This window comes from Entamoeba invadens, assembly GCF_000330505.1.
Source record: "Entamoeba invadens IP1 unplaced genomic scaffold scaff_1105074725643, whole genome shotgun sequence".
In the NCBI taxonomy this organism is placed as follows: domain Eukaryota; phylum Evosea; order Mastigamoebida; family Endamoebidae; genus Entamoeba; species Entamoeba invadens.
In genome coordinates, this window is record NW_004191777.1 from 97,825 (window position 1) to 121,219 (window position 23,395).

Genomic DNA, 23,395 nt, shown 5'->3' on the forward strand with positions numbered 1-23,395 from the left:
TTATAAACCATTAAATTAACACTGGCACCCATTATTTTTCTTTTTCTATGTTTTATTGATCTGAAATAAATATTATCAGTCAATTGGGTCTTCGAGCGAAAGTAGTGTTTTTTTCTTCAGAAAGAAAAAAATTACCAGAATTTTGGATCGTCATGTGTTCGATTTAAGTGATTGTTTTGTTTATTTTTAGAAAGGGGGTAATCAAATGGATCGTAAAAACGATCCATGTTTTTGTTGCCGGCACAGAGGTGTCCGTGTCGGCCGGTTAAAAAAGAGGAAATATTTTCACTTTATTGTTTTCAATTAAATTATTTATCAACTATAATTAATACTATAATTTAAAAGTAATTTTTTTTAATGAAAATAGAACATATTATTGTGACCAAATTATGCAATTTTTGTTTTTTTAAATAAAGACGTAAATTCAATTGTTACACTGGTTTATTAACTTAAAAATTTATAACAACACATTTTCATTACATGCGCCAATAAATTTGCTTTGTTGTTAATGAATATTCTTTTTGTACTTCTTTCTTTTAAATAAGCTGTTATTTTTCCTCTTCACCTTAAAAAAAAGAAGTACAAAAAGAATAATAATATGGAACTCTTGATCTGAATTTGATTGAATTGGAATTCTCAAAATTAAATAATTTTAATATTTTTTTAAAAACACTTTTTTAGTTTGGAATACCAATTAATAATACAAGTGATAGGAATTGTGTTTATATTTAGTTTACCAACATTGTAATTTTTGATGGTATAAAATATGAATTAAGGACAATTCTAGTGTTTACAACGATATCTACTTAATATATTTAGAATTAATAAAGAATTTTATGTTATATAACAAAAAAACAATGGAAGAATTGTTCATTTTTTACTGACTCAAATACAAAAATAGGAGAGTATGAAATTGGAAAAATTGTATTTTCTTAAGCAAATAACAAAGGTTTCCCAATGATTTAAGGTGATGAGTATCAAAAAACGTTTGAATTAATGTGCATTTTATTACCCCAAAAGAAAAAAACACAATTAATTAATAAATAACAATTAGGTTTTTAAAAATTACTTTTTAAAAAGGTGAAACTAGAGTCAGTCTTTTAAAGTTATCTGGTGGACAAAAAATAGATTCATTTTTGTCTAAACATCGGGCATTAGGTAAAGCGTGAAAAAACCCGAAACAATTGGGATGGGTTTTTGGGACTGCTTCCCGAATTATTCCAATTTTTATGGTCCAAAAGGCACCAGATAACGTTAAAAGACAGACTGTAGTCAAGTTTAGTTGAATAATAAGGAAAAAGTTTTATTTTTGAAAAAATATGTATTTTAAAAAAAATGGTTGTTGATACCATTCATTTTACTTATTATTAATACATTTGTTAACTATTATTACTCAATTCATCATTGGTATTGTTTATTAATTAACTGTTCGTCGCAAAAATTTAGTTTGTTTATATAAATTAGTTTTTAGTCGTTATTGTCTAATACACTGGGAATTGTATGCAATGAATTACCAAAGCAATCGCCATACCATAATACAAAATCATTTGTCAAATCCACCATAACTTTTCTTATATAATAAAAATAGAGCAGATTCGTATAACCCCAAACATCAAATTATTTCTTTTAATTCAAAAAACCACACCAAATTGTTTAAAGAGGCTATGAATTGTTAAATTGAAGAAAAAGACTTGAATGCAAGAACTATAAGTGTGATATAAATACTATTGTAAATAATTCACGCCACCTAACTGCCAAAGAGTAGTCTGGCAATAATAGAGTCCATTCGAAAAAGGTCTTTAGAAGTTATAAATCGCCAAGAAACAAAGACCGAGGAAGCCAAAACGGATATATCGCAGTCTCACCCCTTATCTAGAAAATCGGAACAACTAAATCATTCTATGCTGAACGCAACTAGCTCTATAGTCTCGTCACCCAACTCAATACCATCCACTGACTACCAAATGCAACAACAACAATACGGAGTTACCGGACTGCAACAATACCAATATACAGACACACAACAAATCGCACCACCACAACAACAAGTCGGCGTCTATGATGTTCAAAGTGTGATTGAACAGTTACTTACGTTCTACTTTTCATATGAGGAAATTGTAGCAGATTTGGAGAGTAAAGGCGTTGCACAGAACCTCACCTTGTACATCCTTGACCAGTTGAAACAACAAAACCCGGGGTATTTCACTGCTTACGAAATCCGTGTAACAGTCAAAAGTTTGTGTTTGATTCAGTTTAGCGCGATGTGAATAACAAAAAGACCAAATTGCTCGGTTTAATGACGCATTTCAACGAGCAAACGCATCTCAACAAAGCGACCAACAAACTCCACAAAACATATTTGCAGACTACGACGCCGGATGTTTTAATTCGTTCCAGGCAGACCAGTCCATTACTGCGTTCTAAATGTATTGTTCTTTTATGTTTCAATTTTGGGGATCAAACAAGATGTTATTCGATAGAAGGATACGTCCATATTCGATATTTTTATAAATGCTGATTTATGAAGTTGTTTTTTATTTTATTTCTAATTACCCATTTTATTTATATAATTCCTGCTAATTCAAAAATACAAAAACTCAAAACTTCTTTTGAAACACTTTTGGGAAGTAAAAAAATTTTCAATAATTTCTTCTCTATTTTTACCTTAAATTGTTTGTTGAGGAAATAAATTACTATAAAGTATAGTACATTTTTTAAAGTCAACAGAAGAAAAATTAACCACAAAGTCAATTGATCACAAAGCAGAAAAGATAGTGGTTTGAAAATTGTTATTAAAAGGTAAGAACATGTTCAAAAAGCATTTATACGTTTAATGTTTTAATATAAAGTCTGTCAAAAAACGTTGTCCATTTGACAAAAAAATACACAAAATAAGTTTAAAAATTTGGGAATTAGGAAAAAACGATCAAATCCTGGTAAAAATTATGAAACAATGTTTTGGGAGTGTTTCGAATCGTTTCCTGAAATATTCTAGTTTTGATTGTCTAAAAATGCCCAGACAACGTTTTCAGACTGACTATAGTGTAATTTCAATGCCATTTCAACGTTAGCATATTCAATTATTTTTGGTATTTATAAAAAAATCTCGAAATTTTAAAAGGTGATAATTTGCTCAAATTAAATATATTTTAATTTTTTAAATATAAAATAACGATGAAAAAATAAAAAAGTTTCAAAAAAACACAAAAAAGAAATTTAAAAATAAAATATAGTTTTTTAATAATTTTGGTATATTTTAATTACAATGTAAAATAAAAATATAATTAACATTATTTTTTAATTTATTTATTTTGGAATAGTTAATCTATCGAAATAAATGAACTATTATAATAGTATTTAACTACTATAATAATAAAATCATAAATATCTAGCAAAATTTCATAATTTCTACAACAAATAATCCAATTGTTTTCGTGTGATATAAAAAGAGAGGGATAAAGTTATTAAGAAATAATAAAGAAATTAAACAACAATAAATTATTTCAGAACAACCGAAAGTGGACATTAAATAAGATTCAAAATAGTTGAATAAGAAACTATAAATTATAATGGATAAGCGGAGTAGTGTGAACTCAATCTTTGCCTTTTGGAGGGAGCATGAGAACATCGGAAAGTTTCCCAGTGACGAAGAGATGCATGTAGCAATGCTGAAGTGTGTTTGTTGTTATAATATCATAACCCTTCTGATTGATAGAAAGATACAAAGGCAATGAAAGCTTGGCTATGGAATGAAATCTTTGGGATGAAGACGCCTATTGACGAGCAAAAACTTGTTTTTCTATTAAAAATTCTTAAAGAGGAATGGGATAGGTCATCGAATGGAACGGATGTAGTTGCTATTCCTGGTGCCGCGATTAAGAGATCAGCTTCTTCTCACGTTTTACTAACTCAACAAGAAAGATCTTTGTCTCCCGACTTTAAAATGTTCATCGACGAAGACGGTGACTTAACAAAAACAGTCATAGGAAGACCGCAATCAAAGCAGTTGGTTCCGTTAGTCATTGGGGAGTCCAAAATTGATATTGTAGAAGTCTCTCAGAGTAAAGTCAGTGAAGAGCGAAATAGAATGAATTCGCTGCGAACGGATATTGAAAAACGAGATGAAAAAGCGCCACCAGACATATATGTCGAGATGTTGACCACCGACGAGAAAATTGAAAAAGTCGAAAACAAAAAAGATGCCAATGAAAGTCAACTCACGCAAGAATTTAAAGAACAAGAGAGAAGTAAAGGAAGTAAAGACAGTCAAGACATCGCTGAAAAGAAAAATTATAAAAAGAAGGTCAATATCAACATCGACAAAAAGCCCGACTTCTCTCCACTCAACATTTCTTACTTGGAAGCACTCCCTTCGAAGAAAAATACAGACAACTTTGACACTAAGAGAAGCGATAAAATCATCGAAGTCGAAATGCTCCCCACGAAGAACGAAAAAGTTGAAAAACTCGAAAACTTATCGAACAGTATGACATTACGTGGGAGAAATGATAGCCGGTGTGGCGGAGGAGAACAAGTTGGAGAATGCACATGTGATAAGTCAAGCACAAAAACTGTCGAAAGTTCACAAACACAATGTCAACCAAGCACAATCAGCCAAGTCGAGGCTATGGGGTTGAAAGCGAGGATCAACGAATTGGAACGAATGGTCGACGACCTTAGTCAGTCGCAATCTGGGAAGAACAATAGGATGTCGAAATCAGCACAAATCTCGCCGACTGATAATTCACCGAAGAGTTCTCCTCGGTTAAGAGACCTTAAAACACACAAAGGCTCCGACGCAAACAAAAGCTTCTTAGGGTTTTCATTTTGGAAAAAGAAAGAAGACAAGAAGTCACTTGCACGGTCGGTCTCAGCACGGATTGTTGTTGAAAAGGAAGAAACCAAAAAGATTTTAACACCACAATTGACTAAAAGAGAGAGTTCAACCGAATTGGAACAACCAACACAAAGCGAATTTCCAAGTATCGGAGTGGAGGAGTACAGACAAGAGGTCATCCGACTGAACAAACAAATCGTACAAATGCAGAGAAAAATGAAGCAGAAGGATTCCGAACTTCAAGCACTGGTCGACGAACAAAAGAATTTTTTCCCAATGGTCAATTTAAAAGATGTTGATTATTTCAATAACAAAATTTCAACTGAATTTGTCGAGACGGTGTTGAGCTGTTTATCGAACAAACCAATTGACGTTCAACAAAAGTACATTGGGCACTTGAATGACTGTGTTGAAGTGAAATTGGCTGTTCCAGACAGCGTGTCCACTGAACGGAAAACAAAAGAATTTCATTATACCAGCCCGAGTGTGCGGCCAAAGATTCAACGTGTGGCTTCGACGATGTGTTTGACGAGAAGCGAAGTGCCAGTCACACAAAGAGATATGTATCAATGTCTCTGCCAGACATTCCAATTGCAACAAGAAGACTATTATCACATGTTTCAAGTCATATCGTACTTGTACTTTGCGCCATTCAGACAACAATCGAATGTGCGAATCATCAACAAATTGGACCAAACTTTTCCAGAAATGATGATGATTGAGAGAACATTAGTGCGCAATTTGAAGAAAGGTTTTGTCGATGCGTTGAGTGAATATGCGATGAAGCTCAAATTATACATTCCATTTGTGTTGCTGAAAGATAAAATACTCTTCGAGTGTTCGAGTGAAATCAACACCATCGAATTCAAGTCGACTTACAACGAAAGGATGAGCGAATTCAAAAAGAAGTATGGTGGAACACTGACAATTCCAGAGTTTACTGTGTGTGTTAATCGTATATCTTCGCGAATTACAGAGATGGCCAGATTCGTGCAAGACATCATGCGACACATTCCAATGAACGACGCCGAATATACAAAAGTGTTGGACATTGTCACAATCACGCTACAAACAGACGAGGAGTTGAAAGATGCCATTGTAGAATACCTCGAGCTCGAAGATGTCAAAAATGTCGAGCAGAAATTTTTAACGACATCAACGCGCATATGCGATGGAAAACGCCGCGTAAAGTATTTTGGAGGGATGAAGTTGGTGACCCCTGGCGAGGTTGGGAAGGATTGGAAGATGTGTCTCTTGTTCACCGACGTGATGATTGTCGCGCGGCCGTTTGTGTTTGGCAAGAAAAGTACACGTGACCGTGAGAATTTGCTCCGATTTGAGAATTCGCCGCGCGGTCGCGATGTCTCCGAGTTGAACGAATACCGTTTTAATGAAGAGTATCGTATCCCAATACGGTCGCCAGTGAATGTGATGAACATCATTGACACTGATAGTGTACACAATGCTTTTATGTTTGGGTGCTTAGGGGTGAGGAAGAATTGCATGTGTGTTTCAACGCGGGAGCGGGACAACTGGGTCCAGGCAATAGTTCAAATCAACGAAGACACTCAATAAAACGGCATCTAATTGTTTTTTGTTTTAATTTAGTGTTATAGTGTATATTTCTATAAAATACTATATATTTATAGTATTTTTACTACAACACAATCTTTAGAGATGGCACTCTATATATAGAGTTGGAACCTTTTAATTGAAAAGAATCACTTAGGCACTTTAGAGTCGATGAGCGTGAGAAACTCTGCAAATTGCTGTGGGGAGAAAAGGTGAGTATTTAAGTGCAAATTGGCGACGTCTGTTCCCTGTTTACAAACGATGATGGGAGAGTTTCCTGTGAGTTCTCTGATCTTTTTGAACATCCCTTCAGAGTGTTGTACGACAACGACACTTTGGTCTCCGATGATTTGTTGCACGTCTTGTGCTGGGACCAAACTTCCGATTGAGAGAATCCAATTTTCTCCATCATATGCTAACACCAAATTGTTTAGGGCGTTTGTGTCTGTTGGTATTTGTTTCAAAGTGATTGGGTCAAAGAGTGAAGGGAGGATCATGTTTTTGATACTCTCCAATTTCATCGCCAACACCTGTTCTCTTAAGTTAACGATATAATCCGATGAAGGTAACGAAATGAGGGAGACTATACCTGTTGCGTATAACGTTAATGATACAGCCAATGCTGGGACATTGACTGAATATAATTGTTGTGTATTTCCCTTGTTTTGGACGAACTTGAAAAACTTGGCGAGTTGGTTGGCAAGGGATACCATCAAATCCTCCTTTTTCAAAACAGGTCTCTGGTCCATCAAGATCAGTGCCATTACCCCAGCAACATTTCCGTAATCTTGTGGCAGACATTCACTTTGTATTTGTGTGACTGGAACTGCTATTGTACACACTCTTATTAATCTTTTTCCTTCTAAATTGGTGAATAAATACGACGCTTGAAGATAGACATGAGGCGCGAGAATCGGTGAGTCAATTGTGATTCTAACGTTCAATGATGTCGTAGACGACGCCACAGGGCATGAAATCACGTCCGATATTTTTGTTAAAAAGTGACCATACCTATTCACCACTCTCAATGTGTTTGACACTCTCATTCGGAAACTTCCATCGACTCCACACACATCACAAATGGACTTATGAAGTGCTTTGAAAAACGTACCATCGCCTAAAGTGTTCACTCCACAATATGATGAATCTCCCCCAGTCTTCCCAACTAAATCGACAATTTGAGGGAGGTCAATCAATTGTCCTGTAATGATGTGTAAGTCCACTGTGATTCCTTTGTTATTTAAATCCGCTGCTATCTTCTTAAAAGCGTCATTCGACCGCTGTTCCGAGTATGGTGTTCGGACAGTATACACCCCTTTACCGACATTAACAGGAGTGCTATTGATAACAACTATCTTCCCTCCTACTTTTGACAACAAAGTGGATCCAATACCAATGGCTTCATATAAACAGTTGTTCCCATTTGGCCCCATACTTTTGATTAATGGTAAGATCTGTTTCACTTTTTGTGCATTTAAAAACACGGAAGGCGACTCACAGATGTCGACCTCCATACTCGGCATAATCACATTTTCAACAACTCCATTTTTACTTGCTTTGAATAAATGAATGGTGTCGTCGTATGCTATTAGCGCGACTTTTGCGGTGAAGTCGAGTGCGTCCAAACACTGGATGACAAACTCGAGAGCCGGGCAGTTCAGATCGATTAAAATGACCATATGCACCCCTTCATATATTCTCGGCATGAAATTGTCTGGCACCACAAAGTCCACACACCCCTGTGTCAACTCCGGATATTGTGTTTCGTTGTACAACTGATACGGTGACTTACTCAAGTAGTTCACGTGGTTACAAAAGTTACATACAAAACGGGTCCCTGGCACTTGCCAATTAACAAAAGGATTGATAAATGCTCTGCAATATTCACACCGATTAATAACTCCATTTGTAGTGTTTACTTGTGCCACTGGAATCGTTGGGTTTGTCGGATGGACGTTGACCGCAAAGGGTAACCCTATGTCCAAAAGTTGTTGTCTATCGCTTGGTATCTTCGGTAATGTCGTCGACATAAACTCAACCGGCGCGTTCCCCTTCAGCTTCCCGTTCTCGACATCGTATGGATTATACATCACCAGACGTTGCTGATTTTCGAGTTTGGTGTGAGCGTAGGGTTTTCCCTTCTTTTCCCTTTCTTGCCCACAAATTATCCCTAAGATATTTATTTCGAGTTTTTCACTTGTATTTCTCTCAAGCTATTTTAAACTATATTTTCTAGTAATTTTACTATAAATGGTATTAAATCGATTCTAATTAATCCCTTCAAAAATTAGAGAACACAGACATGGAGAGTCTAATTCCTCTGTTATAATTGGCACACAGACATCGACGGGTTTACTTTCTTCCAACTTTCCATTGACCAGCTGTTTAATGATTAAAGGAGGTTTGTTGAACAAGTTTCTCAGAGTGAAAACTGTTTCACTTGTTTGTGGTATTCTCCACGTTTTTAAAGAGGGGTGTGGACCTCTGTGGAAATACCCAAAGACACTTCCTATTTGTGTGACTTTGATGCATAGGATGTTACTCTTTCCTGACGCCATTTTCCAACTATTTTCGTCACCATCACCTTCTATTGTCCCAACCTTTTTGTAGTTCGATATTTTGGTCCACTCCCTTATCTTGTCGAACTCACCGCGCTGCACAAAACCCTCAAATATGTCTTCTGTGTCTGGCAGTGGACCTTTTTCCAATTCATCTAATTGTGTTTTTAAAGCATTGTTCTCCACACGACCTTTCATTATAGTGACCCACATGACATCATTCGTTTGTGCATTTGTCTCCGCTTGCGCCTTTAAGTTGTCAACTTCGGTTTTGAGCGCTTCAATTTTCAGCCTCAGTTCCTCAACCTCTAACTGCTTTCTCTTCTCTTGGATTTTAGTCACTATGTCATCATCAATCGGACCTTCCGAACCATTTTGAATGGTAAGCTCATTGCTTATTATACCAAGCTCGGTGTCTTTACTCACTAACTCTTGCTGTAACTGCCCAATGCGACTCTCATACAACTCGCTCGTCCGCTTTTTCTCGACAACACTTTGAGAACTCTCCGCCTTCAGAACTTCTATCTCTTTTTTGGAGACTTCCACCTTCTTTTGGAGTACCAAATTCTCCGCTTTCAATATTTCCAACTCTTGTTTCTTTTCCTCATCAGCCTCTTTACGTATTTGGACGACTTGCTGAATGAGGGTTTCCATCGCTTGAAAACCCTCAATTACGTCTCTTCTTGCGTCTTTCTCCAACTTCCCGATTTCCCCGTCTTTTCTCTCTGCCTTCTCTCTCACCAATTTCATCAACAATTCGAGTGACTCTGCGGGTTCGTTCTGTGATAATTTGAATGTGTTGTTACTCATCAAGCCAAAGCAAAACGCCTATTTTCAGTTGAATGGAACCACGAAAATAACTCGTAAAAAGTAATGTCACAAATTAACTACAAATTAAAACATTTTCTTATCTCATAATTCAATACTGGAACCGGTTCCTCAGACTTTTTTCTTGTTTTTTCTCTTCGATTCCAAAACTGAAGTCTTCCTTCTCAAATTCCAAAAGCTCTTTCACAAAGCCACTGTTCGGCATCACACACTGCCTTTTGCTCTGCACAAAGAGCAAAGAATCTTTATACGACAGCCCATTCTTCTTCATCAAGTACGCTATCACAATCGATGCACTTCGACTGATCCCACACTCACAATGAACTAACACCCCTCGCTTCCTTTTGATGTTCTCGTTGATGAATAAAATCGATTCTTTCAAGACGTCTGAGATCAGCTCTTTTGGGTCATCTTCTATCGGCAAATATAAGTTGTTGGTATTCATCTTTTCTATAGGCTTTTTGCCGATCGAGATGATTGCGCCGATATTCAATTGCTTCAGAAACACCGTGTCTTTAGTTGCATTGACTGCGCCAAGGTACAAATTGCCGATGATCAGCGTCGGGTTCTTTTGGAAGAATATTGAAGGGAACGAGAAGATGTACCGCTGTGTTGTGTCTACTGGTGCATTAATGTAGTTATCCGATATGTCAAAGTAGACCAAATTATCTGCGGTGGTGTATTTATCGAAATTCAGTTTTGTAATTGCGTTTTCGTGGATATCGACAAACCGGAGTGTTTGGTGTCTTTTGAGTGGGCCAAGTGTTCTTATTGCGTTACACGACAAGTCGATTTTTGTGAGAGTAGTGAATTGAGTTATCACACTTGGTACCTTTTTCAATACATTATGGCTCAAATCGAGTTCTTTAAGAAAAGGAAGTGGTGGGAGTGGGAGTGATGCAAGTCTGTTATTAGAGCAGTCCAATGAAGTGATATAACTTAAAGAAACTGTATTCATTATTGTTCTGAAATCATTATAACTCACGGGGGGAAGGTCAGTTAGTGTTTGACTTTTGTTTTCAGATTCTTTGGGGTTGGGATTTTGTCGCGTGAAATTAAAGACACGTTGTGTGACCCGTTCCGTTTGTAACATCAACTTGAATTTTTGCGTTTTGTTCAATTGAACAAAGAAAGGAGTGATGCGGTTTGCACTTTCTCGAAATTCTACAGTCTGTATTTTGTTTGAATTTCTTCCACTTTTTGAATCACTTCTGTTCTTCATTAACATGTAAATCATATTATTTAAACGATAGTTAACATTTTATATATTTTTTATAATTTAAAATCTATTAATTATTAATTGTTATTCATAAATAGTCATATTAATTAAAATAGACATTTTTGGGAAAATAAAAAGAACCTAAAAAGTTTTTTAAATTGGTCGAACGTTTATACCAATCATTACATCTTGCCTATTGAAAACAAAATAGTGTTGTTTTCAAAATTTTTGAAAAAAAAACCCTAAGCTTCCGGGAAAGTGTTTTAAATAATAAAAAAATATCATATCCTCTATAATAACCATTAAACTTTATTTGTTCTGATAATTATTCGCATCAATAAATTATTTCATTGCTTATTTTTATATTTTTTCTTTTATGACTAATTGCTTATTAGTTTATAAATTGTATACTTCATTATTTCTGATAATGTTAAATTATATATGGCAAAAAATTAATAATCAAACACAAAAAGATTAAAAACATAAATGAAATCTGTGAAGATTGAACAATAAAAACATATTTGCTTTTTAAAGGAATATTTTTAAATTGTATGAGTTTATTTTATTTTTAATGATGAAGTGAACCTTCATTTAACAAAATTATTTATTAATTAATTATTTTTATTTTCATTTGACAATGTTAAATTAGAAAAAAAATAGTAATTATTATTTTAATATATAAATTAGAAATTTATATTTTTTAAATGTCGAAGATCCATTTCAAATATCAAAAAGACATTTGAATCGGACGACACAGTCACTTTGAAAACAATACAATTTTAGTTAAAAAGTTAGTAAAAATATGTTTATTAAAAAACTATAAATTTATAGTAAAATCCAATCAAATAATGTTAGTGACCATCTCTTCATCTTCCTGTTCACTCATCTCCTTTGAGTCTTCAGAGTTTTCTGATTCTTCCGACGAAGACGGGTTTTGTTCTTCAATATCCATCTTTTCCGCACTTTCTTGAGGTTTCTCCTCTTTCGACTTTTCGCCTGTTTTCTGCATTTCAGCCTTTTCAATTTTTTGTTTAACAATTTCGACTTTATTTCCGGCTTTTTCGACTTCGGTTTTGACGACTTTATGGTCGGCGGTGTTTTTACGTGGCTTTTTCTCGTCCGATTCCTTCTCGAGGATTCTCATGTTTCTCCTTTGAGCTTTTTTGAGTTTGTCGGCGTATTCCTTTGATTTTCGTATTCCGTCCAATTCACAGCTAACGTTGACATCTAACAAAAAGGTATTGACATTATGATCTTTCACGTACTCTTCAACGTCCTCTTTACTTGTCTGCATATGAACGCACCATCCGTCGAAGTCCGTTCTTCTTTTCTCTTTTGTGGTGAGTCCTTGGTCGTAGATTTTCTGCCCAACAGCAATGCCAAGCCACGCATCTTTTGCAGCGTAATTGATCTGGTCTTTCGACAATTGGTCTTTCCCCCAAAACCCATCAAAAGTCAATTTTTTCTCCGCAGTTAATTGCTCTCCTAAGAAATCCAAGTTTCTGTAATCGGATGTAATGCCAATAACATACGCAACCCACCCAACATCAAGTCCACCAACACAATTGATCCTAAAGGTTTTGTCAATAAGTTCAAAATCGCTATGAACTCCAACACCCAATTTTGAAATTTCTTTGTTTTGCAAAAAATCTGTCAAGAACTGGGGAAACCGTCTAAAGCAACAGACTTGAATAACATACGAATCTTTCATCGTCGATATTTGGATGACCGAAGCACGTCCCCTGTACGTTTCAACATCAAACCCAACAGACCCAACGTCTTTCAAACTCTCAGCAACGGCATTCATCTCATTTTCTGTGTTTACATAGTGTATTTTCACGTCTTTGAATGACATCCTTTCTTATTTTTTCAGTTCGTCAAGTCTTCAATTCCAAACATTAAAAATCGAAATCGAAAAGGGTTTATGAAACTATAAATAACTATAAATAACAACTAAAAATGAATTATATTTGTCCTTTGAGTACATTTGAAATTGGCTTTCGAGTCAATGCATAACTTGGTATAAAACTCGCTGCAAATGAAACCACAAAGGCTAAAACATAGACAACAACGGCATTGATCCATGGGAACGCAAATACGAATGGAAGTTGTAAGAATAAGATAAACTGCAAGTTGACAAGACACGCAACACCAATCCCAATCAGAGTCCCAAAAATGACTGAGCTTAAGGTGATACAAAACGCCTCATAGATGTATATAGTTATGACCTTCCACTTCGTCAATCCAACTGCTCGTAATACAGCAAACTCCCACGAGTTCTCTCGAACATTAGCGGTGAATGAAAGTAACATAACAAAGAAACAAAGTGCCATTGCAATAAGTGATACAACGACAAAGAAGATTTCTAATATCTTCATTGACGATGTAATCGTGTATAAAGTACTTTCCGTGTCTTGCACCGATATGGTTATACCTCCAAATAATGTTCGAATCTCTTGCACTACAACGTCCGACACCCCTTTCTTCACTTTCACAAAACATGTCGAGTACGTGACTTTATTAGCAGTCCCAGTTAAGTATCTCTCGACGTCCAAAAGCTCTTGTAACTGATCAGTTGTTATAATCACTGGTGAGAACATGCCAACGGAGTAAAACGATGAGAACATTGCCCCTGGCATCGACTTCAAACTCGCTCTGATCTTCCCTAAAAAGTAATTTTTGTTGCTGTCAGTGTAGGGCAACACTTGAATGCGGACGTTGTCACCAACACTCATACTATCTTCGTGTAAGATACCTTCAGCCACAATAACGTCTGAATAGTTTTTATAATAGTAATCGGTTCCATATTTAGTGTAATACTCCGTATCAGTATTAATAGGGTTTTGTGTTGGAACATCAGAAGGACGTGCTCGTGGCGAGTCATACAGTGACTTTATCACATCGTCGTACTTATCCGCCTTTTCATATTGAATTGTGTTATCTGTCTGTACGGGGACCAACAAATCGGTGAAGACTGTCTTTGAGAAGTTGGCGTCAACTGCAATGAAACTGAGTTTCTCGTTGGGGTACATCGCCAAGTTGGATAAATAAGTCTTTGCCTTTTTATTTGCCGTTGTTGCAAAATCAGATGTCATGAATGAGTAACTTTCAACATGACTCGACGAGCTGAGGTAACTCTCTAAAAGGTCTTTGTCGAGTGTTCCAACCGTGTTTTTGACTTGGACGTCCGCGCCGAGTTGTTGTCTGATGACATTAGTCAAAGTTGTCTGCGACAAAGAAAAAGCCGCACCTGCAAATAGCACGAAACTGATAGTGATTGTCAGTATCAACGTAGTCTTAGTGTTACGTGCAGAGTGCGAGTCCAAGTTTTTGCCGACAATACTCAACAGAGCTGATTGGAATGGTGTGATGATGATGTACCGAATAATTGTTTGCATCCAAGGCTGGAATATTTGCGAGAGCAAACACAACCCTGCCAAGAATGCGAGTAACACAATTAAGAAGCAAGTGAAGAGTAATGTGAAATTTGTGTTTAAGAATGATAGTGGGACCAAATAGTATGTGATGAAACTCGCTATGATCATTATGATTGAAATCATTATCAGTAATGGACTCATCCCAATATCTTCTATCCGTTTGATTGTCACATTCACTTCATTCGCAGCAGAATGATACAAATCAAGGGAATTTCTGAGCGTTTTTGATAATACCCTCCGGATGGGAACTATATTAGAAACTACGGGAAGAATGAGTCCTAATAAAAATGGTAACACTATCGATTGCCAGACTGGGATAAATGTCATTGGCACTGCAGATAAATACGATATCAAGTAATTCACTATGAGCGAAAACAAATAGCCTAAGACTAACCCTGTGACTATTCCTATCGAAGAAAACAAGGCACTCTCCGTCACTAATATTTCAATCAAAAGCGCTTTGAGTAACCCTAACGCTCGCAACATACCAAATTCATACGTCTTCTCTTCAACGTCAGAAATCAGCAAACTGTATATCAAAAGACCACTCATGAACGCAAATACAACGAGAATGAAATTGAATATTTGTTGGAGCAAATACATCAAATAGTTGAAGACGGACACCACTTGAGAAAGTGGAGCTGTGATTGTGTATGGCTGGTCGACTCCAATGATACTTGCAATCTCATTTGTTGTGTCGATAACAATGCTTTGCATCAATTTATCTCCATCAAAATACGCCTTTGTCCGGTCTTTCATTTGCACGTAGAGTTGTGTCGCAAACCCTCCAATGTCGATTTTGAAGTTCTGGTCAAGTTGTTTGTTAATGTACTCTGTAATGAGTGTGGTATTCACAAACTGACTAATTGGACTGACTCTCTGTTTAATTTCATCGTCCACTATAGTTTTCATCATATCTTCCATTATAATCTCCACTCCACCTTTGTCAATCGAAATGACATTCCCAAGCACTTGGGAGTACTTTCCATAAGGCTTTGGAGTGACTCCTTTGACATACATTTGTTCGGTGATATTCATTTTGCTCATTAAAGTGTTTCCATCAACTTTAATGTAAAACTCGACCTGAGTGATTAAAGAGTCATTTTTGATAATAAATTGATCATATGGATCTTTTTTAAGTATATCAAGAACATATGTGTTGTACGCTTCTGTGATGTACATGTCAATCCCTTCAATGTATATTGATGAGAAGCTTCTTTGATCTACAGGGGTTGTTTCATTGATCGTTTTCTCCATGTTGTATATCGTTAATATTATAACCTTCCCATTCTTCGAGTTAGTTGGATCAACTACAGACAACGGGAGAGGGACTTCTGTCGTCACATTTCTCTCGAAAGTGAAGATGTCGGTAATTTGTGAGATGTTAGCACCAACCCCGTTAAATATCTTCACAAAATCCAACGTCAAATTGATGTTTTGACCTTCTTTAGCACCAATAATAGCAGCAGCATCTTTAGATAATACAACTGATTTGGGAGCAAGTGGATCATACTCCCAACCACGACCAATGTCGATTTCTTTTTCTAAGGTGCTATTATAGATGTTCATAATACAAGTCGCTGTACGTGCTGGACCAGTGATATCACCAACAAATAACCACCTTGGAAAATTAGCAGAGCAGTGGTTGCACGTGTCTAACAGTGTTGTTAAGTTGGTATAGTTCACAAAAGGAGAGTTTCTACTGACTAACAATATGTCACCTTCACCTATTTGGGTTTCGGAAAGTCGCATAAAAACACTGGGTACTTGCGAAACTGCAGACTGCAATACACATAAAAAGCAGACGGCAAGAAACACAGTGGAAATGCCGACGCATAACGGTTTCAACGACTTTTTGTATGAGGCAACTACGTAAAATAGTGAAAGTACTACTCCGTTCCAAAGTTTAACTGCATATGTTTCCATATCGTTGAAAAACCCCATTTTTCTTTTGAAGTTTCTTCAACGCAATTTTGACACCATCAACAAAAAAACAAAGAAAAAGACCAAAAACACAGAGCAGAATTTTTATGGTTTTTAAATTTTTCATTGAATTTTTAAACTCAATTAAACCAAAGTAAAGCTATATTTAAAAAAAAAATAATCTCGTCTTCGTATGGATTAAATTTTTCTTATACTTATTATTATTTATCCCAAAAACGTTTTTGAATTATTTATTTTGAAGTATTTTAAGTACTTTTAATAACAAATACTTTTTCTATCACAGTTTTGGAAGAATAATAAAAAAATGTTTCATTGAATTTAACTAAGAAGAGAACAATTTGAAAAATATAAAACTTTTTAAATTTGAAGACTTTTTTATAATTCTATTTACTATTTAATAAAATTTAGGTTTAAATCTCCTGTATTTTTTCCTTTAAAAATTATTAACAAGTTGGAGTTTATTTTGTGCTTTTTTCCCAGAATTTTTTTTCATTGAAACACAACATACTATTTTGCCGAACTACCAAAACAAAATTTTTTAAATAACAATTTCACTGAATAATCTCCAAAATTCAAAACGATAATATCTGATCGAGTCTTTGATGGAAAAGACGCCTTTGATTATAAAAACTAAAGGTTTAAACAAAAACAGTTCGTTTTTAAAATTTTTTATATCAATATCAAATTGAGTAATATGTTTAACGTTGAATATTATGATAAAGATACTTAATTTTAGGGACTGTTGTCGGAGTTAATCTTGTTAGAAAAAACAGACGTACTATTATCTACAATTGAAAGCATGTATATTTATAATATAAACACTCTATGAATTTACGTGAATCATATTGATGAAATGTAACTTCAAGTGGCGACAAAACGCTTATTACAAACGTTCTTCGTCTTAGCAAATTACCACAAATTATAAAACACTTGGGGATGGTACAAAATAACAATAATTCGAATATCTTAGTGATTTTTGTTATCGTTTGAATATTAATTTTACTAAAATCATAAGGATAAAAATCCACAAAGGAGCTCAAACAGGTTTTTCCTCTTTTTTTATTTTTTTTACATTCGGCAAAAAAATAAAACATCAACTTTTTTATTTTTTTTCATATAAAACTGAAAAAAGGAAGCTCCAACGTGTTAAAAGTTTGAATAATAGAGTCAGTCGGATAACGTTGTTCAGTCCCCAAACGTTGTTCACCTCAGAATCTTCTAAATAACGGCTAAATCTTCTACAAAAAAATGTAAATATTAAAATAGAACAACAATAAACATACCAATAACATTTTCTTTTTCATATTATGTTTTTCTTTTTCCAAATCAAAACGAACATAAAACCAACAAAATCATTTAATTTCAAGATCTTCACGTTTCTTGCAGAAATCAACAAACACCCCGGAAACCATGCCAAAATGACGATCTCAAGTTGAGACCGTTCAATCGGCGAAAGTTGGCTGGTTTCCACTTGCTGCGGTGGAAATGCAGAAGGCGCTCCGTCAGGTCGTTGCAGCACTTAGTCGCCTCTAGTTTGTTAATATATATTTCCAATTCAACCCAATTCAATTTAATACAAAGAACAAACATCTTTTATTTTTTTAGTTCAAAGATAACCTTTAAGTTCTCTAAAATCAAGGTAAAACTTTAAGTGTTATGTTGGCTATGTTATTCACTCTTTTTTCCTAATGATAAGTCTGTATTTTTTCAAGGGTTTTTATAGTATAATTTATAGTTTTGTATAGAATGTTATAATATTTATATTTATCGTTCAATTGATACACCAAGTATTTTAACGGATTTAAATTCAACTCCAATACATTTTACTGCAAGTTTTATTCATTTATTATCTTATTTATTTCCGTTATATTTTTTATGAAGAAAATAATAAAAGTTTAAAAATCCATTAGAAACTATATTTTAACTATAAAATACTTATAAATGAAAACTATCAGTTGTTGAATTTAAAAGCTCTGATTTTTTTTTTGTAATAAGACCAAGTAAAAAAAATTTAAAAAATTTTAAACATTGTGAGCTTTTAACACGGCTCATAAATGCCTTTTGGCAACATTATTTGAATATAGAATTACAAGAGTCAAGTGCTTTTTGAAAACGCTTGGTTTTAGTAATCACAATAAAGGCTGAACACTTGAATTGTAATTTAGTATATTTAATGTGTTTGTGTTTTTTTTGTTACTATATTTTTGAAAAAAAAATGTAATTGTTTTATCGTTTGTTTAATGCTTTCAATAAGACGAAGCATTGTTAATGCTAGGCTCTTTAGACGGTATTATTACAAAAAGCTTTGAATCAATGAATTTTTTTCTGTGAGTTGAAAAGATTTAAATTAAAGCATACCAGAGTCCCTGATATGTTCAAACATATAATTAAATAAACTTGATGTTATATTTTCATTTTCTTGTTGTTCAAAAAGCTTATAAATTATTCAGTATAAAAATTATGTTTTACTTGTGTTGAAAAGTGTTATTTTTTCAATTTTATTTACTCATCAAGTTTTTGTTTTTTATCTTTTCTGAACATATGTTTTTGTAAATAAAAGGAAGATAAATAACAGAGTTAAATTATAAGCAAAATGTGGGATTATTAGGGTTGACGTTTTTTGTTTTGGAGTTGCTTTAATTCAATTATTTCTTTTTTTTAACTCTTTTAATTTGTTTTAAAGCGGGAATTGCTAAAAAATAAATTTTAACATGGTAAACATTATTGTTATTTGCCGATAGTTTCTTTTATTGAAGGAACTTTCTATTGTTCTAAAAATATAACACTAAAAAAAACAACGTTTGGGGAGTGAACAACGTTAACAGACTGACTCTAATTAAGACTTTTGTTTTATAAAGTTTATGGGACCTACATTGACCACCACCTCTTAAAATAGATTTATTTTTTCTATTTCGAATCATATTCAAATTATAGTAAATAGGAAAATGGGAAGATATTAGGTCTGGTTTCCGAATTCAAGAAATGCCGAAAATTCACCTCGAGTTAGTGGAAACCGAGTGAGACGGAGCATTGAAAAGAAGGCTCTAAAGGCCGCACTCAAACAGTCTGTTTGTGCACCGTTTCACCCACTTTCCAAGTCCTCCCTTGGCGCGGATCCCCCCTGACCCCCTTGCAAGCGGGGGGGAACCACATCCGCGTCCACACAGTACGGACAAGGAAAGTGGGTGACATGGGGACGCACAAACAGTGGCTGAAAAATGGACTTCCTTCAAAAAACACTCGCGGCAAATATTTTTTTTTGGTAAAGGTGGTGGTCAATGTAGGTCCCAATTTTTTGTATTTTAATAAAATTGTTTTTAACTAAAAAAATACAATTATATAATATAATAATAAGTAATTAAAATACTCAATTTAAAACAATATAATAATAAAACTACAAAATGAACTATTCTGTTTTTGGAAAGAGTAGTTTGAATATAATTTATGAAACCATTATAAAATGAACCTGAAATAGAAAATGAAAAACCCTTAATTAAACAATATAATAAACCAATCCATAAATCCTAATTATTCAAAAAGACACAACAATCAAAAATTAACTTTTCACACCAAACACATCCTTGACACTGATGACACAGCATCTCTTTCAAGCTTAAAACATTTGTCTCTTAACACTTCGTTGTCACTCTTTAAAAGTCCAACTTCATAGTCAAGAATATTTCGTTCGCCTTCCACACGATATAAATCTCCTCTGACCCTTTCAAGTTCGATCTTGACCGTCTCAGTCGCAATTTTCTCGTCGATAATATTCTGTTGAGCAACATCCAATTCCTTTCGTATTTTAGTGTTCTCTTCCTTGAGCTCAGCGACTATTTTCTTCAGATACTCTTTCTCAGACTCAACTGTCTCTTTCATCTCAAAGCATAGTTTTAATTGAACGTACTGGTCTATATCGACCTCAACTTTTGTCATCTCTTTTTATAAGTTCTTTTTTCCTCGTCTTTGTACTAGAAATATACTATTAGATACTATACTACACTATTCATCAATTGTATTTATAACTGAAGTAAAAAGGTATTCAATTGTTCTATGAAGTTTAGTTTCCTGTAAAGTAGTCTTTTTTTGTAGTGTTTTGTGTTCATTTAATATTTACTAATATCAATCTTATCTTAAAATAGTAAAATAATTTCATTACTAGTTTATTAATTATATAACTATTAAAATGCTGATTCTATTCCAATTCTAAGTTTATAATCATTTGCCTTAAGATAATAAAAATAGTTATTATTTATTATTAATAAAGTAAGTATTAAATTCTTATAATTCTTTTATTATAATAAGTAATTAAAGCCATATAAACTATGAAACAGAGTCTAAACTCGATTACTCTTGAACTTTCTTCTTTTGGACTAAAAGAATTCTGTCCCCAAGAGAAACTGCAACACCTTGACTCTTTGCTCTAATTCTGATACCACCAGTTATCTTCCCGTTATCGATTTCAACAGATATATTCGCTAAAGCGTCATCGCCAAACACGGTTGTCGCATACAGGTTTGCAGACAAAAACCCAATTTCCGAGCAAAACAGATTCTTTGGGGTGATGCAATTCATTCTTGCCTCTTTACATATATTTTCAATGAACTCGCTTAAGTTGTTAATCTCAGTCTCAACAACTATTTTGTTCTCCCACTCATACTCCGCCCACTTTGTTTGGAACTCTTCGTTCGTGATATTACCAGGGTTAATACTGTCAAGTGCTTCAACACTTATGTTAGACAACACCATGTGCCCATCACTACTTCCCGTGGTGACCTCTTTCCCAGTCTTGTCAAAGTTGACATATCCAGCAATTAATCCAGACGATGTTCCCGTGACTTTCACAGGAATGGTGACTCTAGTAAACTCGCCAGGCCCAAGTGTTAGTGGTGCAAATTGTCCGACCACAGAAAGTCCTTCAGACCGTGGCACCAACTGCACAACAATATTTTCTAAAGTGCTTTGTGATTGGTTCACAATCAACGTGTCGATGTTAATATCAAATTGGGAGAGCTCCATGCTTGCTTCCAAGTAAAGAATGTCCGAATATCCACTCAATTGCACTATGTTTCTGAAAGTGTCGTAACTTTTTTCTTCTTTCTCAGGCATTGGCATATTGTCTGTGTTCTCGTTATAAATGCCAATCACAATTTCGTCGTCAACCTGAACACTCTTGGTCTTCTGGACGATTTTATCTTCTTCAATAAGTGGCTCTAACAAGACAATCTCCTTCAACTTGTCATCTTTTGTTGTTAAACAAGTCATCCCTTGTCTTATCTTACCAATAACATCACTATTCGTTTCTACCTTTTTAAGTGTCAGAAGACTTTTCAACGCGCGAGCACGTATTTGATTGATCTCGGGCTTTGACAACACTTTCTCCCCTTTGAGTACCAACTTTACCAAACTCGAGACAAACAGTCCAATAATGATCGTGTTAGTATTAGTGAGAAGAGACACTCCTGTTAATGGGCTGAAAATCGAATTGACTTTGTCAAAGCCTTCTTTCAGCTCTTCTGGTGTTTGACAGAAACGAGCTAGAAGTGCCGCAAACTCGCTCAACAGTATTGGGCTTGTTTCTGTTTGAATGATTTCAAACATTGATTTCAAGATCTCTTTGTTGTTTGTATTCCTTATGTTCAACATTGCCTTGAGGAACAAAAGTATCTCTTTAGAGACTAAAAGAGACTTTGTGGACCTCATGATGTCTAATAATACCGGTACAATTGACTCGCTCTGGAATTTCTTATTGCACAACTTGATTGCTTGGACAACAACTAATTGATACTCTTCATTCTCCTCTTTCAGTAACTCCTTTTTGAGCGCGTTGATCACTTCATTCACACTTTTCGCTGTGACACATTGAACAACAACACCAACAAATGTCGATCTCACATACGACGATGTGTTTTGGAACCCTCGAAGTAAATCAATTTCAAGCTCGCACATCAGTCGTGGTGTCTTCATAATTTGTTGTGAAATGCGGTTTAACACACTCATCTTGACATTCATATCACTCGATTGGATGACAATATCAATCATACACTTGATTCCAGCCTTCACAGCAGATGGGGAAGACGACACTGAAAGTAAACACGTGGCAGCTTCATACGAAACAGCCGGTGACTGGCTTGTAATGAGTGCAGAACAAATTGTCAAATATGTGCTGTAGTGTTGTGGTGTCGACTTAGACACCGCCTTAATTAAATTCAATATTTCAAGTTGGAGACTTTCTTCTGATGTGTTGATCTGTTCCGCCTTTTTCACAACATATGCAACTGCTGTCGCCAAGTCGACTTTAATAAGTGCTCTCAGCGCACTGCATTTCAGTGGTCCGTTTCTTTCTTTAATTAAAGCGGTTTTGAGGAGTTCTGGAGCGTTTGGCACTACGTCTGGGAAAGCCTTAAAGATGTGTGCTATTGCGGTATAACAATGTCTTCTTACTAATGTGCTCTGTGAGTCCACATTATCAACAACAGCGTGTGCAAGTGGTTGAAGAAACTCTTTTTCTCTTACTGTGAGAATGAATTTGAGGGTTAACGCTCTGACATATTCATTAGGATGGTTCAAGTCCTGTAACAGTGAATTGATGGCCAGAATCAGTTCCGGAAGAAGTTTTCCTGCTTCGTCGACTCTTTGAACCGTACTCAAATAAAAGAGAAACAGTCTTTTAACTTCATGATCAGTGGATGGGAGTGCATACCGTATGACATTCATCATCACTTCTGGATGTGAATTATTATTTAATTCTTCTGAAATAATTTGTTGCAGTGCTTCTTTGCGACTCGAGTCATCTTTTTTCAACATATTCTCAACGTCTTCTGCTTTGTATGAAAGATAATTATTAAACAGCTGATATGTTTGGCTCATCCCTTTGTCTTTTTGAGTTCCATGCAGATCTCACTATTTTTAGTTCGTTAATAAAACACCTCGTTATTTTCTTTTAGTTAAGATTAATATTATATTAATATTATATTTATAATTACTAATTACAAAACTATAC

At 34.8% G+C, this 23,395-nt stretch overlaps 8 protein-coding genes across 8 annotated transcripts; 2 read left to right on the forward strand and 6 right to left on the reverse strand.

The window, feature by feature from the left end:
* Positions 1-1,901: 1,901 nt before the first annotated feature.
* EIN_079770 (hypothetical protein) lies at positions 1,902-2,424 on the forward strand (the record flags this gene model as incomplete). Its single annotated transcript, XM_004184333.1, has 2 exons — positions 1,902-2,235; positions 2,279-2,424. 2 exons carry the CDS (start codon positions 1,902-1,904, stop codon positions 2,422-2,424), a joined length of 480 nt encoding a protein of 159 aa, XP_004184381.1.
* Positions 2,425-3,730: 1,306 nt separating this feature from the next.
* Positions 3,731-6,412, forward strand: EIN_079780 (hypothetical protein; the record flags this gene model as incomplete). The annotated part of the gene is made up of 1 exon (XM_004184334.1): positions 3,731-6,412. One exon carries the CDS (start codon positions 3,731-3,733, stop codon positions 6,410-6,412), a length of 2,682 nt encoding a protein of 893 aa, XP_004184382.1.
* Positions 6,413-6,558: 146 nt separating this feature from the next.
* EIN_079790 (hypothetical protein) lies at positions 6,559-9,777 on the reverse strand (the record flags this gene model as incomplete). The annotated part of the gene is made up of 2 exons (XM_004184335.1): positions 6,559-8,622; positions 8,752-9,777. 2 exons carry the CDS (start codon positions 9,775-9,777, stop codon positions 6,559-6,561), a joined length of 3,090 nt encoding a protein of 1,029 aa, XP_004184383.1.
* Positions 9,778-9,886: 109 nt separating this feature from the next.
* Positions 9,887-11,023, reverse strand: EIN_079800 (dual specificity protein phosphatase, putative; the record flags this gene model as incomplete). The annotated part of the gene is made up of 1 exon (XM_004184336.1): positions 9,887-11,023. The coding sequence occupies one exon, from the start codon at positions 11,021-11,023 to the stop codon at positions 9,887-9,889; it is 1,137 nt and encodes a 378-aa protein (XP_004184384.1).
* An 832-nt stretch (positions 11,024-11,855) lies between these two features.
* Positions 11,856-12,869, reverse strand: EIN_079810 (3-5 exonuclease, putative; the record flags this gene model as incomplete). The annotated part of the gene is made up of 1 exon (XM_004184337.1): positions 11,856-12,869. One exon carries the CDS (start codon positions 12,867-12,869, stop codon positions 11,856-11,858), a length of 1,014 nt encoding a protein of 337 aa, XP_004184385.1.
* Positions 12,870-12,978: 109 nt separating this feature from the next.
* EIN_079820 (hypothetical protein) lies at positions 12,979-16,395 on the reverse strand (the record flags this gene model as incomplete). The annotated part of the gene is made up of 1 exon (XM_004184338.1): positions 12,979-16,395. One exon carries the CDS (start codon positions 16,393-16,395, stop codon positions 12,979-12,981), a length of 3,417 nt encoding a protein of 1,138 aa, XP_004184386.1.
* Positions 16,396-19,959: 3,564 nt separating this feature from the next.
* On the reverse strand, positions 19,960-20,328 carry EIN_079830 (hypothetical protein; the record flags this gene model as incomplete). The annotated part of the gene is made up of 1 exon (XM_004184339.1): positions 19,960-20,328. The coding sequence occupies one exon, from the start codon at positions 20,326-20,328 to the stop codon at positions 19,960-19,962; it is 369 nt and encodes a 122-aa protein (XP_004184387.1).
* Positions 20,329-20,739: 411 nt separating this feature from the next.
* Positions 20,740-23,262, reverse strand: EIN_079840 (coatomer subunit beta, putative; the record flags this gene model as incomplete). Its single annotated transcript, XM_004184340.1, has 1 exon — positions 20,740-23,262. The coding sequence occupies one exon, from the start codon at positions 23,260-23,262 to the stop codon at positions 20,740-20,742; it is 2,523 nt and encodes an 840-aa protein (XP_004184388.1).
* Between the last annotated feature and the right edge of the window lie 133 nt (positions 23,263-23,395).